We start from the raw sequence: 12369 nt of genomic DNA on the forward strand, positions 1-12369 counted from the left end.
TCCACGAGGGCGTGTCTTTACACTGCGCTGTCGTAGAAGCGACAGTTACACTCAGGTGAGCTCAGTGCTGTTTTCTTAGGTGCACCCTTTGTGTTTCTGGTGTCGGTCTCTTCATCAGAGGATGGCATTAGCCCTGTGTCTGCAGGTGCTGGGCAGCCTGGGAGGCTGGCTCTCCCTCTACATTTCTTGCTGCCACATGAATAAGCACCGAAGCTACGAATGGAGCTGCCGGCTGGTCACACTCGCCCATGGAGTCCTCGCGATAGGCCTCTCAGCGTACATTGGCTTCATTGATGGCCCCTGGCCTTTCACCTACCCAGGTAGGTGGGAGACAGGGTTTTTCCCTCAGGGATGTATAATTTGGGGGTAGTCTTAGAAGGTTAGGACTTTTTCCCCAGAGAATTTCTATAATATAAAAGAATATTGAAAATAATTTCCATTATCATTTCTATTGGGAGTCTTCATTGTTAGCTGTGATATTGTATGTCACCTATTGTTTCTGCTTTTCATAACTCTCTATCTTTAAAACACACTTAAAATGTGCCCATTAATGATAAAATGCTTGTTATAATGTAATCCATCAAAATGTACAAAACAAGAAGCCAGTATCAACATCTTCCAACCACCCCCAAAACAGACACAAATGGGCAAGTATTATACATACTTATTGGTAACCTGCAATTTTTACTTGATTGTATATTCAAAAGATATCATCTTTCCATGTATATGGGCATAGAGCTTCCTTTTTCTTTTTAATTATTACACTAGTGGCCCAGTGCACAAAATTTGTGCGCATTAAAAGGGAATGAATTAGAGGAAATATTTTAATATAGCTATTTGCCCTTTCTCTATAATAGAAGTTTCAGAGATGAAAATTAGTAAAAAAGTGTCAGAGATGAAAGAAAATTATGAAAATCTTCCTCCTGTCAGAGTCGGAGGCACACTGCGGGACCTAGAGTCAAGTCCCTGCTCACCCGTGCGCACCTCTAAATCACGCGAGACCCAGACCTGGCCGGCCCCACCCATTGGGTGAAATCCAAACCCGGCTGGCCCCACCCCCGTCAAGCCCCGCCAGGTGGGGGTCGCAGCCTCGGGTCCCTTGGCCCGATGCCAGGTGGGAGGAGCAGCCTCAGGCCCCCCGGTGCACCCTCAGGGCCCCTGGTCTGGCATTGGGGCGAGGGTCATGGCCTGAGGTCCCCCTTCAAGCCCTGCCAGGCAGGGGGCATGGCCTGAGGTCCCCTGTCAAGCCCCACTGGGCGAGGAGCGCAGCCTCAGGTCCCTGCTGATCTCTCGTTTATGGGAACCCCGCCTCCACTGTGGGTGCAGCCATCTTGTGATGGTGTGTGACAGAGTGAGGGTCAATTTGCATATTACCTTTTTATTATATAGGATAATATTGTGTTCTATGCATTTACCATCATTTATATAGCCAGTGCCTTATGATTTGGGGCAGCTATATTTTTCAGCTGCTAGCTGTATAAGTGTTACTTTCTTAGAATACAAAAATCATATCCCCTTGTATGAGTTTGCTGGGGCTGCCATAACTTAAACAACAGGAGTTTAGTTTTTTCACAGTTTTAGAGGATAGAAATCCAAGATGAAGGTGTTGGCTGGTTTGGTTTCTTCTGAGGCTTCTCTCCTTTGCAGATGGCTGCCTTCTTGCTGTGCCCTCTCATGGGCTTCCCTTTTTTGTGGGTGTTTGTGTCCTCATCTCCAGGTTTTTTAGGGTCAGCCATCACACTGGATCAGGGCCACCACGTGCCCTGCTTTAATTTAATCGCCTCTTTAAAGGCCCGTCTCCCACTCTGAGGTCCGGGGTCAGGGCGTCAGTATATGAATTTTGGGGTGACATAATTTGGTCCATACGTCCCCTAGAATAACATTTTTAAAAACACCTTAGGCCAGGGGTGGGCAAACTTTTTGACTCGAGGGCCACAATGGGTTCTTAAACTGGACCGGAGGGCCGGAACAAAAGCATGGATGGAGTGTTTGTGTGAACTAATATAAATTCAAAGTAAACATCATTACATAAAAGGGTACGGTCTTGTTTTTTTTTAGTTTTACTCATTTCAAACGGGCCAGATCCAGCCCGCGGGCCGTAGTTTGCCCACGGCTGCCTTAGACTGATAAACTTGTAACCCACATCTCAGGTCCCCCGGCGCACCCTCAGGTCCCCTGGTCTGGCACTGGGGCGAGGGTCAGAAAATCTAATTTTCTTAGATTTCTATAGTGAACTTCAGAGTTTCCTTCCAAACTGTCAAACTGATATGAAAGCAACTTTTAAGCTTTGTGTTGTCTTCATGAAGGTTCTTAATGGATTTGAACATGTCAGATCCTTGTACCCTGTGTTCTTGGATGTGGAACACACTCATTTCTGGGGTTCTTTCCAAAGTCAACTTTTTAAAAAAATACATATTTTATTGATTTTTTACAGAGAGGAAGGGAGAGGGATAGAGAGTTAGAAACATCGATGAGAGAGAAACATCAAACAGCTGCCTCCTGCACATGCCCCTACTGGGGATGTGCCCGCAACCAAGGTACATGCCCTTGACCGGAATCGAACCTGGGACCTTTCAGTCCGCAGGCCGAGGCTCTATCCACTGAGCCAAACCGGTTAGGCCCAAAGTCCACTTTTAAAATGGGTTAGGGTCACAGTGTCCAGCACTCTAACTCAGTACATTATGAAATTTATATGACATTCAGGACAGCGTAATTAAAAGCTTTGGAAACAGAATTTTAGCTGGGGGAAAAAAAAAAAGGAAAGAAAGAAAAGAAATTGTGTAGGATTTTAATTGAAAGAACAAAATAACTTGATTTTATGCTGCTACATAGAGAGGATACTGAAATCATTACTGGTGCCTAAACCACTTATTGAGAGAGATCTGATTGATCAGAACAGCATTTCTGGGGCCTGGAACATTGTTTGGTTTGATAAAGACCAAGTTTTCAGATTTTAGTCTTTTTTAGGTTATCATTTTAAAAGCATGTAATTACCATTGTTTTTTTAAATATTTTTTTAAAATATATTTTTATTGATTTCAGAGAAGGGAGAGGGAGAGATTGAAACATCGATGTTGAGAGAGAATCATTGATCGGCTGCCTCCTGCACACCCCCCACTGGGAATCGAGCCTGAAACCCAAGCATGTTCCCCTGACCTGAATCAAACCCCAGACTCAGTCTGCAGGCCGACGCTCTATCCACTGAGCCAAACCGGCCAGGGCACTATTATTTTTTATTTCAATATTTTAAAAAGGATTGAGAGACAGTAACCTAGGCACCACACAGGCAGCACAATCCCCAGCCGCTCAATTTGTTTCTGTCTTGGTCTATTTCAGGCTCACCCAATACACCTCTGCAAGTGCGCGTCCTGTGTCTCACCTTGGGCTATTTCATCTTCGACTTGGGCTGGTGCATCTACTTCCAGTCTGAGGGTGCCCTGATGCTGGCACACCACACTCTGAGCATCCTGGGCATCACCATGGCCCTGGTGCTGGGAGAGTCGGGGACAGAGGTCAATGCAGTCCTCTTTGGAAGTGAGATTACCAACCCCTTGCTGCAGCTGCGCTGGTTCCTCCGAGAAACGGGGCACTACCACAGCTTCACGGGCGACGTGGCGGACGTCCTCTTCGTGGCCCTGTTCACTGGCGTGAGGATCGGCTTAGGAGCTCGCCTCCTTTTCTGTGAAATGGTCTCACCCAAGCCCAGGTGGTTTATGAAGGCGGGGGGCATAGCCATGTATGCTGTGTCCTGGTGTTTCATGTTAAGCATCTGGCGCTTTGCCTGGAGGAAAAGCATCAAGAAGTACCATGCCTGGAGAGGCAGGCGGGGCGAGGAGCCGCAGCGGGCACATCCTGGGCATCTCCAGGCGCACTAGCCGACGCCTACCGTGGCTGACGGGTGGGGTGTTAGCCTGGGGCCCAGGCTGGAAATAGGGCTGTTATGGAGCCATGCTTGTCTAACACATGTAGGTTTCAGAGAAAGGGCTCCCCTGATCAGTCCGTGTCCAAGTGGAGCACACACCAGTACTAAAACCCTAACTCCGGCCGCGGTGCAGTCGTAGGCAGGCTGGCCAGTCAGTGTCGTCGGGTAGGTCAGGCCGCATTCCTTCCGGTTCGTGCTGACTGTGGTCCTGCAGCTCCTGGGCAGCGGAGGTTCTTATCGCTCAGAGAGGAACCGGAAAAGATCGGCGCTACTTCGTCCTTATTCCTTTGAGGGGTGACTTTTTCAACAAACGCTACCCTGTTTTCCGTGTAGCAATTTAAATAAATCCCACCATTTACTACAAAGTGAGTGCCTGTTAGGGAGACTCATGCCTTTGGCATTCTGAGCATTGGATCAGAGAACGGCATCTACTTACTTAACCAAAGGGGGGCGGGGGGGGGGGGGGGGGGAGGCGCGGGGAGGGGCAGAACTGTGGCTGCGGGGTGGGTTACTGGTTCAGCCTCCCTGTACCAACGAGGTTGGGGTCCCCAAGGCTACGTTTGGGTTTGGTATATGGTGAGAGGACTCCCTGGACCCAGCATGTAGTTGTGCTCATAGCTCTGATTTATCATAGTGCAAGGGCACAAGGAGAGAGCAGCAAGAGCAAAGGTGCCAGAGCAGACCCAGGGGAAGCGCAGGCCCAAACGTCCGAGTCCTCTCCCAGTGGCCTCCTCTAGCCATGGCTTGTGACAATATGTGTGACAAGCCTGCCAGGGAAGCTCATTCGAGGCTCAGGTTTCCTTGGGGCTGGCCACGCAGGCAGCCTTTGGCTGGCACGTAGCAAAGCTCCTGACTGCCAGAAGGGAAGTCGGTGCTCAGCATAAACCATGTGGCTTGTACAGTGAGCCAGGCTGGTTGGTTCATGGAGCTCTTCCCAAATCCGGGTTCCCAGATGCCCGCCAAGAGCCAGCCTTCCCAAGGACAGCAGCTCAGGCCTGCTGTGCTCTCTCTTCTGCTCAGAATCCACAGAGCTGGGGCTTGGGTGAGAGATGGAGGAGGTGTGGGCAGGCTGACCCAGTCCTGCTGTATGGGTTCTGCTCTGCCAGGGAAAATGCCCCTTGTCAGGGCTTTTGTGCATTAATGTCCTGGGCATGAGCGGCTGTGATGGAATTCCACAGGATTTCCCATGTGGACGCCACTGGACTAGAGGGAGACGGCAGTTCCGACCGCAGGTCTGCTATGCTTCATGCAAACTAGAACCAAAGACCGAAGTGTGTAGTGGCCTCAGGGTAACGAGTCAAAGTTTTTCATTTTGGACACACCCCCTTTAGTCCTGTTACTATTTTTTCTTTTCTCTGGAAAAGGCACCACCATCTGTGGACAACATATTATGACAAGGCCAGTCTAGGAAGGAACAACAACAACAAAATGAGTGTGATATTCTCTGACCTCACCCAGGAAAACTAAGAATGTAAACTTAGAATGAGAAGTTTGGAATCAAGAATTCCTGCTTTTGCCGAAACCGGTTTGGCTCAGTGGATAGAGCGTCGGCCTGCGGACTGAAAGGCCCCAGGTTCGATTCCGGTCAAGGGCATGTACCCGGGTTGCGGGCACATCCCCAGTGGGGAGTGTGCAGGAGGCAGCTGATCGATGTTTCTCTCTCATCAATGTTTCTAACTTTCTATCTCTCTCCCTTTCTCTCTGTGAAAAATATATATTTTTTAAAAAAAAAGGAAAAAAAAAGAATTCCTGCTTTCTTTTACGGAATGTGGCTACTGCCTGGCCAACTCATTCGGGCAGGCCACTTACTCATTCTTTGCCTCCGTGCACATCCTGGTGTGAATGAATGAAATACCCCATGGTGCATCTCATAGAGACATTAGGTAGCATTTCTTTAATGGAGGGCTTTTACGGGGGGGAAAAAAGCATTATTTATATCTTTGCTATTTGTTTGTTTGTTTGATGATGTTACTTAGATCGGTGGTGATGGGTCGGCTTTGTTGGTGGGAAAGTGTACAGGGCTAGTGAAGTCAGGGCTGAAGGCCAGTGGAAGTTTCGGCTCATCGAGGTCACTGGGAATAAGAACCTTATGAGGGTTCTTGAAAGTGTAGGTCACTGGCCACACCGGCAGAGTGCTTGGGGCCACACGGAGTCATCATTGCTCCGTGAAATGCAGTTCAAAGGCATGTTAACAGTGCACCTTTTTAAAGTGGTTGTCATTTGGTTAGAGTTTTGCTGGACATGGAAATAATCTGACAGTAATATCTCTATCTCTTTTTTTTCTTCTGTGATCAGAATCCCTAAAATGCTGGCTAGTTTCTCTCCAACAAAATTATGGTCAAAGTCAGGTGCTGGGGAGTGCTGACTTCAGAAAAGCCTAGCAGAAAGTGGCATGGAGCGAGCTCTGGAAAGAAACGCAGCAGCTGGCTCTTAAAGTGTGGCCCCGTGCAACCCGCTCCATACCAGACCCTGAACAGGCTTCATCTGCTGCCAGTTCGTGCCCCATAACGCCTCAGAGGTGGAAGGGATGGGGATTGCGGATCTTGTTGCTTTGAGGTACTCCCGTGTGAATGTATGTAGGTCTTTGAAATTTGAGAAACCTAAAGAATGATAAGGGAAAGAGAATCGCTCATCTCACTTATCTTGTTGTTGTAACTAGTAAATGTGAAGGAAACTGAGAGAAAACTGTGAAATGAAGATGAGCACTAGTTAGGAAGCTGAGGCCACGAAGGGCTGATTAACATGCGGCACGGTCAGAGGTAACGAGTGCTCATTCGCATTCGGATTACTGTGATAATTAACACTGCTCCAGAGGGTTTCTATTTCAATATGATTTGTACTGTTTTATAAAAATAAACAACTTTTTATCCATCCAGAGTTTGCTTTATATTTTTGTTGTGGTTTTGCCAAGAGGTTTGAAAAAAAGTCCTTTGGCCTGTAGAAATGCTGACCCACGTTTATACGTTTCATGAAATACCTCCCACCTGCTGCCTCTCATCACCCATTGCTGATATTCTTTACTTCTGGGGGCAGCAACCTATCTACAGAAAACAGCTTGGAAAAGAGGGAGGAAGAATGCCATTTCTTTGTTATGTGGCCCCATTTGAGTAGTTGCCTTGGCGCTCTGTCTTCAGAACTGGATTCCCAATGTCCACAGCCGTGCTAAGTGCTGGGTGCGCAGTAAGCATGTTGCGAGAACGGATGAGGAGAGGAGAATGCGGTACAACCTCGGAGACCATGTGCCGGGAGCTGGGTCACCATGGTCATCTTTCTAGGTAAGGAATTAGTGACACGGGAGTGTGACGGGGCTTTCTGAAGGGAGTCTATAGACCAGCGGTTCTCAACCTGTGGGTCGCGACCCCTTTGGAGGTCGAACGACCCTTTCACAGGGGTCACCTAAGACCATTGAAAAACACATATATAATTACATATTGTTTACAGTAGCAACATTACAGTTATGAAGTAGCAACGAAAATAATTTGATGGTTGGGGGTCACCACAACATGAGGACCCGTATTAAAGGGTCGCGGCGTCAGGAAGGTTGAGAACCACTGCTCTAGATGGAACATTTAGAACAGTCTAGACCAGTGGTTCCCAGCCTTCTTCTGGCCATGCCCCACCTAAGCATCTCTAAAATCCTGATGCCCCGTGACATACAATTCTCATTACTCAAAAAGTGAACTATTCACGGGGAGGAAGCCAAAAAATTAACCTGGTCTAAGCAAGCTTCCAGAGAGCATGGCGTCCATGAAAGAGAAAAACAAAAGAACGAAAGGACAGGTGAAGTCCTGAGGAAGACATCACTGAGAAATTGTTTAAAAATAGCAATATGAAGTAATAGGAAAAAATAGCAAATTTTCAAAACATTTAATAGAGAACTGAAATGCACAAATAAATCACAATATATCCTTATACAGTAGGTCCTTGGGTTACGTTGGAGATCCGTTATGGCGCGATGTAACGCGATTTTCACCGTAAGTTGGAACCCACCTACAAAGCACCTACGTCACTCACATGGAGCACAGACACAGCAGTCATGAAGTGAAGCAGTAAAAAAAATTTAAAAGAAAGATAACAATTCCTGACCTTTACTTGTGGTAAATAAATAATAAAAAACATAAAGCACATATGTACATACATTGAAATAATGTTTTGTTTGTTTGTTTTTTTATAAATAAACTAGAGGCCTGGTGCATGAAATCGTGCATGGGGGAGGGGGTCCTTCAGCCTGGCCTGCACCCTCTCCAATCCAGGACCCCTCAGGGGATGTCCAACTGCTCCTGCAGAATCGGGTCTAAACTGGCAGTCAGACATCCCTCTTGCAATCCGGGACCACTGGCTCCTAACCGCTCACCTGCCTGCCTGCCTGATCGCCTCTGCTTTCCCCTGCTGACCTGATCACCCCTAATTGCTCTCCCCTGCCAGCCTGATTGCCCCTCACTGCCTCTGCCTCGGCCCCTGCTACCGTGGCTTTGCCAGAAGGATGACTGGAAGATGTCGTCGACCCAGTCTAGTTAGCATGTTACCCTTTTATTAGTATAGATGAGAGATGGCAATGTAACCACGAAACGATGTACGTCGAGTCTGACGTAACCAGAGAACTGACTGTATACTGTATATGAGGCCCCTAGAACCATAAGAAATGCAAATAATTCACTGTTAATAACTTATTTGCGAATTGCCCCCCTTAAAAATCAAATTGCCCCCGTGGGGCGTGTGCCCCATCTTAGGACCCACTGGTCCAGAGCTACCAACACCTGTAAAGAAGCTCCCAGGGGCCCTGTCACCATTCGGGCTCTGTGGGTGCATACAGAGACCCACCGTTAAAAAGAGCAGTTCTGGGATGAATGACTGGCTTAATTAAGTCCTTTGCTAACTGTCTTCTGAAACTTTCCCACAGCAAGAGCCTTCTTTGCTCACAGCTAGAACTGTGGGTCTGTTTAGCTTTGGAAAGATCTTGAAAGCAGTCTGCAAAGAGGTTTTGTATGCAAGGAAAAGGAGGTGAATCAGGAAACTTTCCCAGTTTGCTTTATTCCCGAAGCACAAGTAGTGAGGCATTCCTGAAGGAAAGAAAGGAACTCATTTTTAAAATGCATGATTTGATGAGTCATTGGGGCTACTATAAAATTATTAGGACAGGGCAAAAAAGATACATATTTAGTACGTGTACAAAAGATATAAGTTTGGAAATAAAGTTTGCATTTTGGTTATTGTATATTGATGGATGGAACTCTTTCCAGTTACAGTATGCGGAAAACAATTGTCTTCAGGACAGAACTGTTACGCTACCAGCAGGTGGCGATGTGTCCTGGTTTGATCATTCCCAAAGCGGCTTGGAACCCTAACTGGCTTCTATTCCTTCCCAAAATAAACATTACAAAATAAGGTGGCTGTGCCCTGAACTCAAAAAAGATCAAGCAATAAAGAGTCATCTCTGGCCTCTGTTTAGCTTTTCCTTTTTGTTTTTTAACCCTAATTTCTTTTTTTTAAAAATAAATTCAATTCAATTAAGAACAAGTAATAAACATGTACAAGAAATTATAAGAAATAATGACCACGGTTAGTTACCCTTCTAATTTCAGCCTTGGTTCGGACATCTATTCCGGGATAATGACCATTCCTTTCAGGAACTGTGGGGCTGACTTTAGGACAGCCTTGTTGGGAGGTCATCGCTGCCGTCTCCACACCCAGTGCTACTGCATTTCCTTTGTCACTTGATTTCCACAAAAAGGTTGAGGTCCCGCGCCCATCAGCACAAGTTTAAAACCAAGTCTGAAAACTCTGCTAACACTACAGCTACTTTAGATGTCCGCAAGCGGCATGAAGAGGACCTGTATCGAATGGGGTACAGTCACTTAAATGGACACCATCCCCAATTCTGGAATCACGAAGCCCGATGGCCAGGGAGCCCGCGGTCAGGGGCGGGGACTCTTCCGACGGCCGCCACGCACCGACGCACCTCCCTCCCCTCCGTCCCCGCGAGCGGCCGTGGCCGGGAGCGCCGGGCCTCTCACTCGGGCACAGGCGCCCACTCTGCCGGGCAGCAGCGGCCGAAGCAGCGCTGCCCCGAGACGTCCCGCCGCCGCACGCCCGTCCTCCCGGCCCGGCCCGGCTCCCCAACCTCCGGGGCGGGACGGGCGGGACGGGCGGGAGGCGGCCGGTGCGGGGCGCGTCCCCAGCGCGACGGCGGCAGCCCCGGACCGAGGTCGTTTCCGTCCCCCGGAGGCCGTCGGTGCGCGTACCGGGTCGGGGAGCCGGCGCGGCCTCCGCGGAGCGAGTTTCCGGGGCCGGAGCCGCTCCCCGGAGCCTCGGGTGGCAGCGGGACGCGCCCCCGTCTGGGCGGAGGCCTCCGGGTCAGCGGGGCGGGGCCGGCTCGCGCTGGACGCGGCGGAGACAGAACCGGAACCGGAACCCCGCCCGCCCCGCCGCCGCGGCCTCCTCCGCCCGCCGCACGAGCTCCCGCGAGGCCTGGACTGGGAGGCGGCCGCGACCAGGGACCGCCGCGCGCAGGCCGGACGCTCCGGCCGCTCGGGAGCCGCCGCCCAGCCGACGGGGCGGGGCCGCGCGCCGCGGAAGAGCCGGCCGGGGCCGCGATGGGCGGCGGAAGGCGGCGCTGAGACCGGCGTCCGCGCCCGAGGCGGTGGGGCGGCGAGGAAGGCACAGCGACCGGCCCGGGACATGGGGCCGCGCCAGCCCGGCGCCCGGCGGCCCGAGAGGCGGCGGAGGCTGCGGCCCCGAGCGCCCGGCGGCCCCCGATAGAGGCGGCTCCCGGCGGCGCCCGCTCCCCGCGCGGCCCTCGAGCTCGCGCCTCCCCGGCGGCCTCCCCTCCGCCTCGGCCGGTCCGGGCGACCTCCGGTCGGGCCCCCGCCGCGCCCCCTGGCCCCGCGGCCGCCCTCGATGCCGGCCTGCGGCTCGGAGCCGGCCCCGGTCGACCCTCTCGGAGCCGGGCCTGGGCCCCGGCCCCGTAAGATGCCAGTTGGGTAGAAGCAGGACCTCTCGCCACGGCCCAATGAGCGGCTCACAGCCCACGACCACCGACAGGTTCGTCCGCGCCGCCGCCAGGCCCGGGCCGGCCACCGGGACGCGGGGGGAGGGCCCGGCCCGCCCGGCCCCGGGTGGTGGCGCTGGGGAAGGTCGGCTTCGGGGGACGCTGCCGCCGGCTCCCGGGAGCGGCTCTCGGCCCGCGGCCCGGGCCTGCCCTCGCCCAGGAGCCAGAGGACGGTGGCGGCGGGGCCGGCGGGGAGGGTGCGGCGTCGCCCCCGCTCGTCCCGGCCCCGGAGCCCGAGCGGAGCGCCGGCCGGCGAACCATCGCGTCGGGACCGCCCTGCGCGGTGCCGGTCGAGGGCTGTCCGGCCGTGACGTCACCGCATCACGGGCTGGGGGGCCGGTGTCAGGAGCTGAAGAAGTGGGGGGCCCTGGGGCTGGACTGGAGTCCTTGCACGTTCAGTGCTTCATCTCCCAGAACCCGAGCGAACCTGCAGGGAGCGCGGCGGGCGGACTGGCCGGGCTGCTGGCGGCGGGGATTGTGCTTTCCGTGCAGCACTCGTGGCAGTTTTTCTTTTGAATATTAATTAGGTCAAGGGATAAGCATATCCTTTTGCTACATTTTATTTCTCAATTTTATTATGACTTTGTATCCTTGTCCGAGACTTCAGCTTGTTTTTTTTCCCCCAAGCAACCTTCAAACTACTATGTCATTAAAAAAAGAAAACCGAATTAGGGGGCCGATGAAAGCTCTTTGATGAAGGGTGCAGTAGTGCTTCTGCAGAAAATAGTTGAGTTTCCTAAACGAGTTCCTCCTAATTGTAAGACTTAGTTGTTGATTTTAAAAGGGCCAAATGCCATTATCATACCGTAACAGCTACTCCAGAAACAGAACTTCCTGTTCCTGTTGATGCTTCCCAGTGTCAAGTGAATGTTTACCTAAAAAGATACCATTAAACATTTAAACTATATTTATTTTTAGATTGCATGTCTTAAAAAATATGTTTTAGTTTTCAATGAAATGAAGTAATTTTCAACTCTTTGAGAGCGCACTTAACAGGAGTAGAACGCTTATCTTGATTTGTCTGGTTATCCTCCTTCCTTTCAGGTTGTTTTGCTTCTGAGAAATCAGTTTCATGGGGTGTGGGTCATTGTCCTCCTGGTTGGCTCAGTTCCCTCCCACTCTGCTGAACCTGTAGGAAGAAGTCTTATTAGGAACTAAGGTAGTTACTTGGTGGTTTTCATTGTGATAAGAGGGGTGTTTAATTTTGTAGAGACAGATAGAGAGTCATCAAGTCATTCCACACAAAATCACCCACAAGCCCCTACTTAATGACCTTTCTTCGTCTTTGCTTCTCAGAGATTTTTCTTACTATTTCCATTATCTTGAAAATAGAATCTTGGGATTTGTGCCCTTTCTATAACGTAGATGAGCTATAAATATACAATAAGCATGCAGCTAA

The 12369-nt window shown here is 50.7% G+C and overlaps 1 protein-coding gene and 1 long non-coding RNA gene across 3 annotated transcripts in view; one reads left to right on the plus strand and one right to left on the minus strand.

The window, feature by feature from the left end:
• The window catches only part of LOC308524290, a 721936-nt gene that overhangs the window by 597470 nt on the left and 112097 nt on the right, over nt 1–12369 (minus strand). The gene's annotated exons all lie outside the window — the stretch shown is intronic.
• TLCD5 (TLC domain containing 5) lies at nt 107–6794 on the plus strand. 2 transcript variants are annotated; one of them, XM_081099891.1, is made up of 3 exons: nt 107–320; nt 3337–3409; nt 3767–6794. In XM_081099891.1, exons 1-3 carry the CDS (start codon nt 122–124, stop codon nt 3873–3875), a joined length of 381 nt encoding a protein of 126 aa, XP_080956017.1. In that variant the 5' UTR covers nt 107–121; the 3' UTR covers nt 3876–6794. The 2 variants fall into 2 exon arrangements, with proteins under 2 accessions (XP_080956017.1, XP_080956016.1); XM_081099890.1 differs by having other exon boundaries at nt 3337–6794.

The sequence above is a fragment of the Myotis nattereri genome (genome assembly GCF_964212035.1).
Source record: "Myotis nattereri genome assembly, chromosome: 9".
Classification (NCBI taxonomy): Eukaryota; Metazoa; Chordata; class Mammalia; order Chiroptera; family Vespertilionidae; genus Myotis; species Myotis nattereri.

Coding starts and splice junctions, on each gene's coding strand:
- TLCD5 (XM_081099890.1), top strand. CDS start 122: ATGGCATTAGCCCTGTGTCTGCAGGTGCTGGGCAGCCTGGGAGGCTGG. Junction 321..3,336: donor CTGGCCTTTCACCTACCCAG/GTAGGTGGGAGA, acceptor GGTCTATTTCAG/GCTCACCCAATACACCTCTG.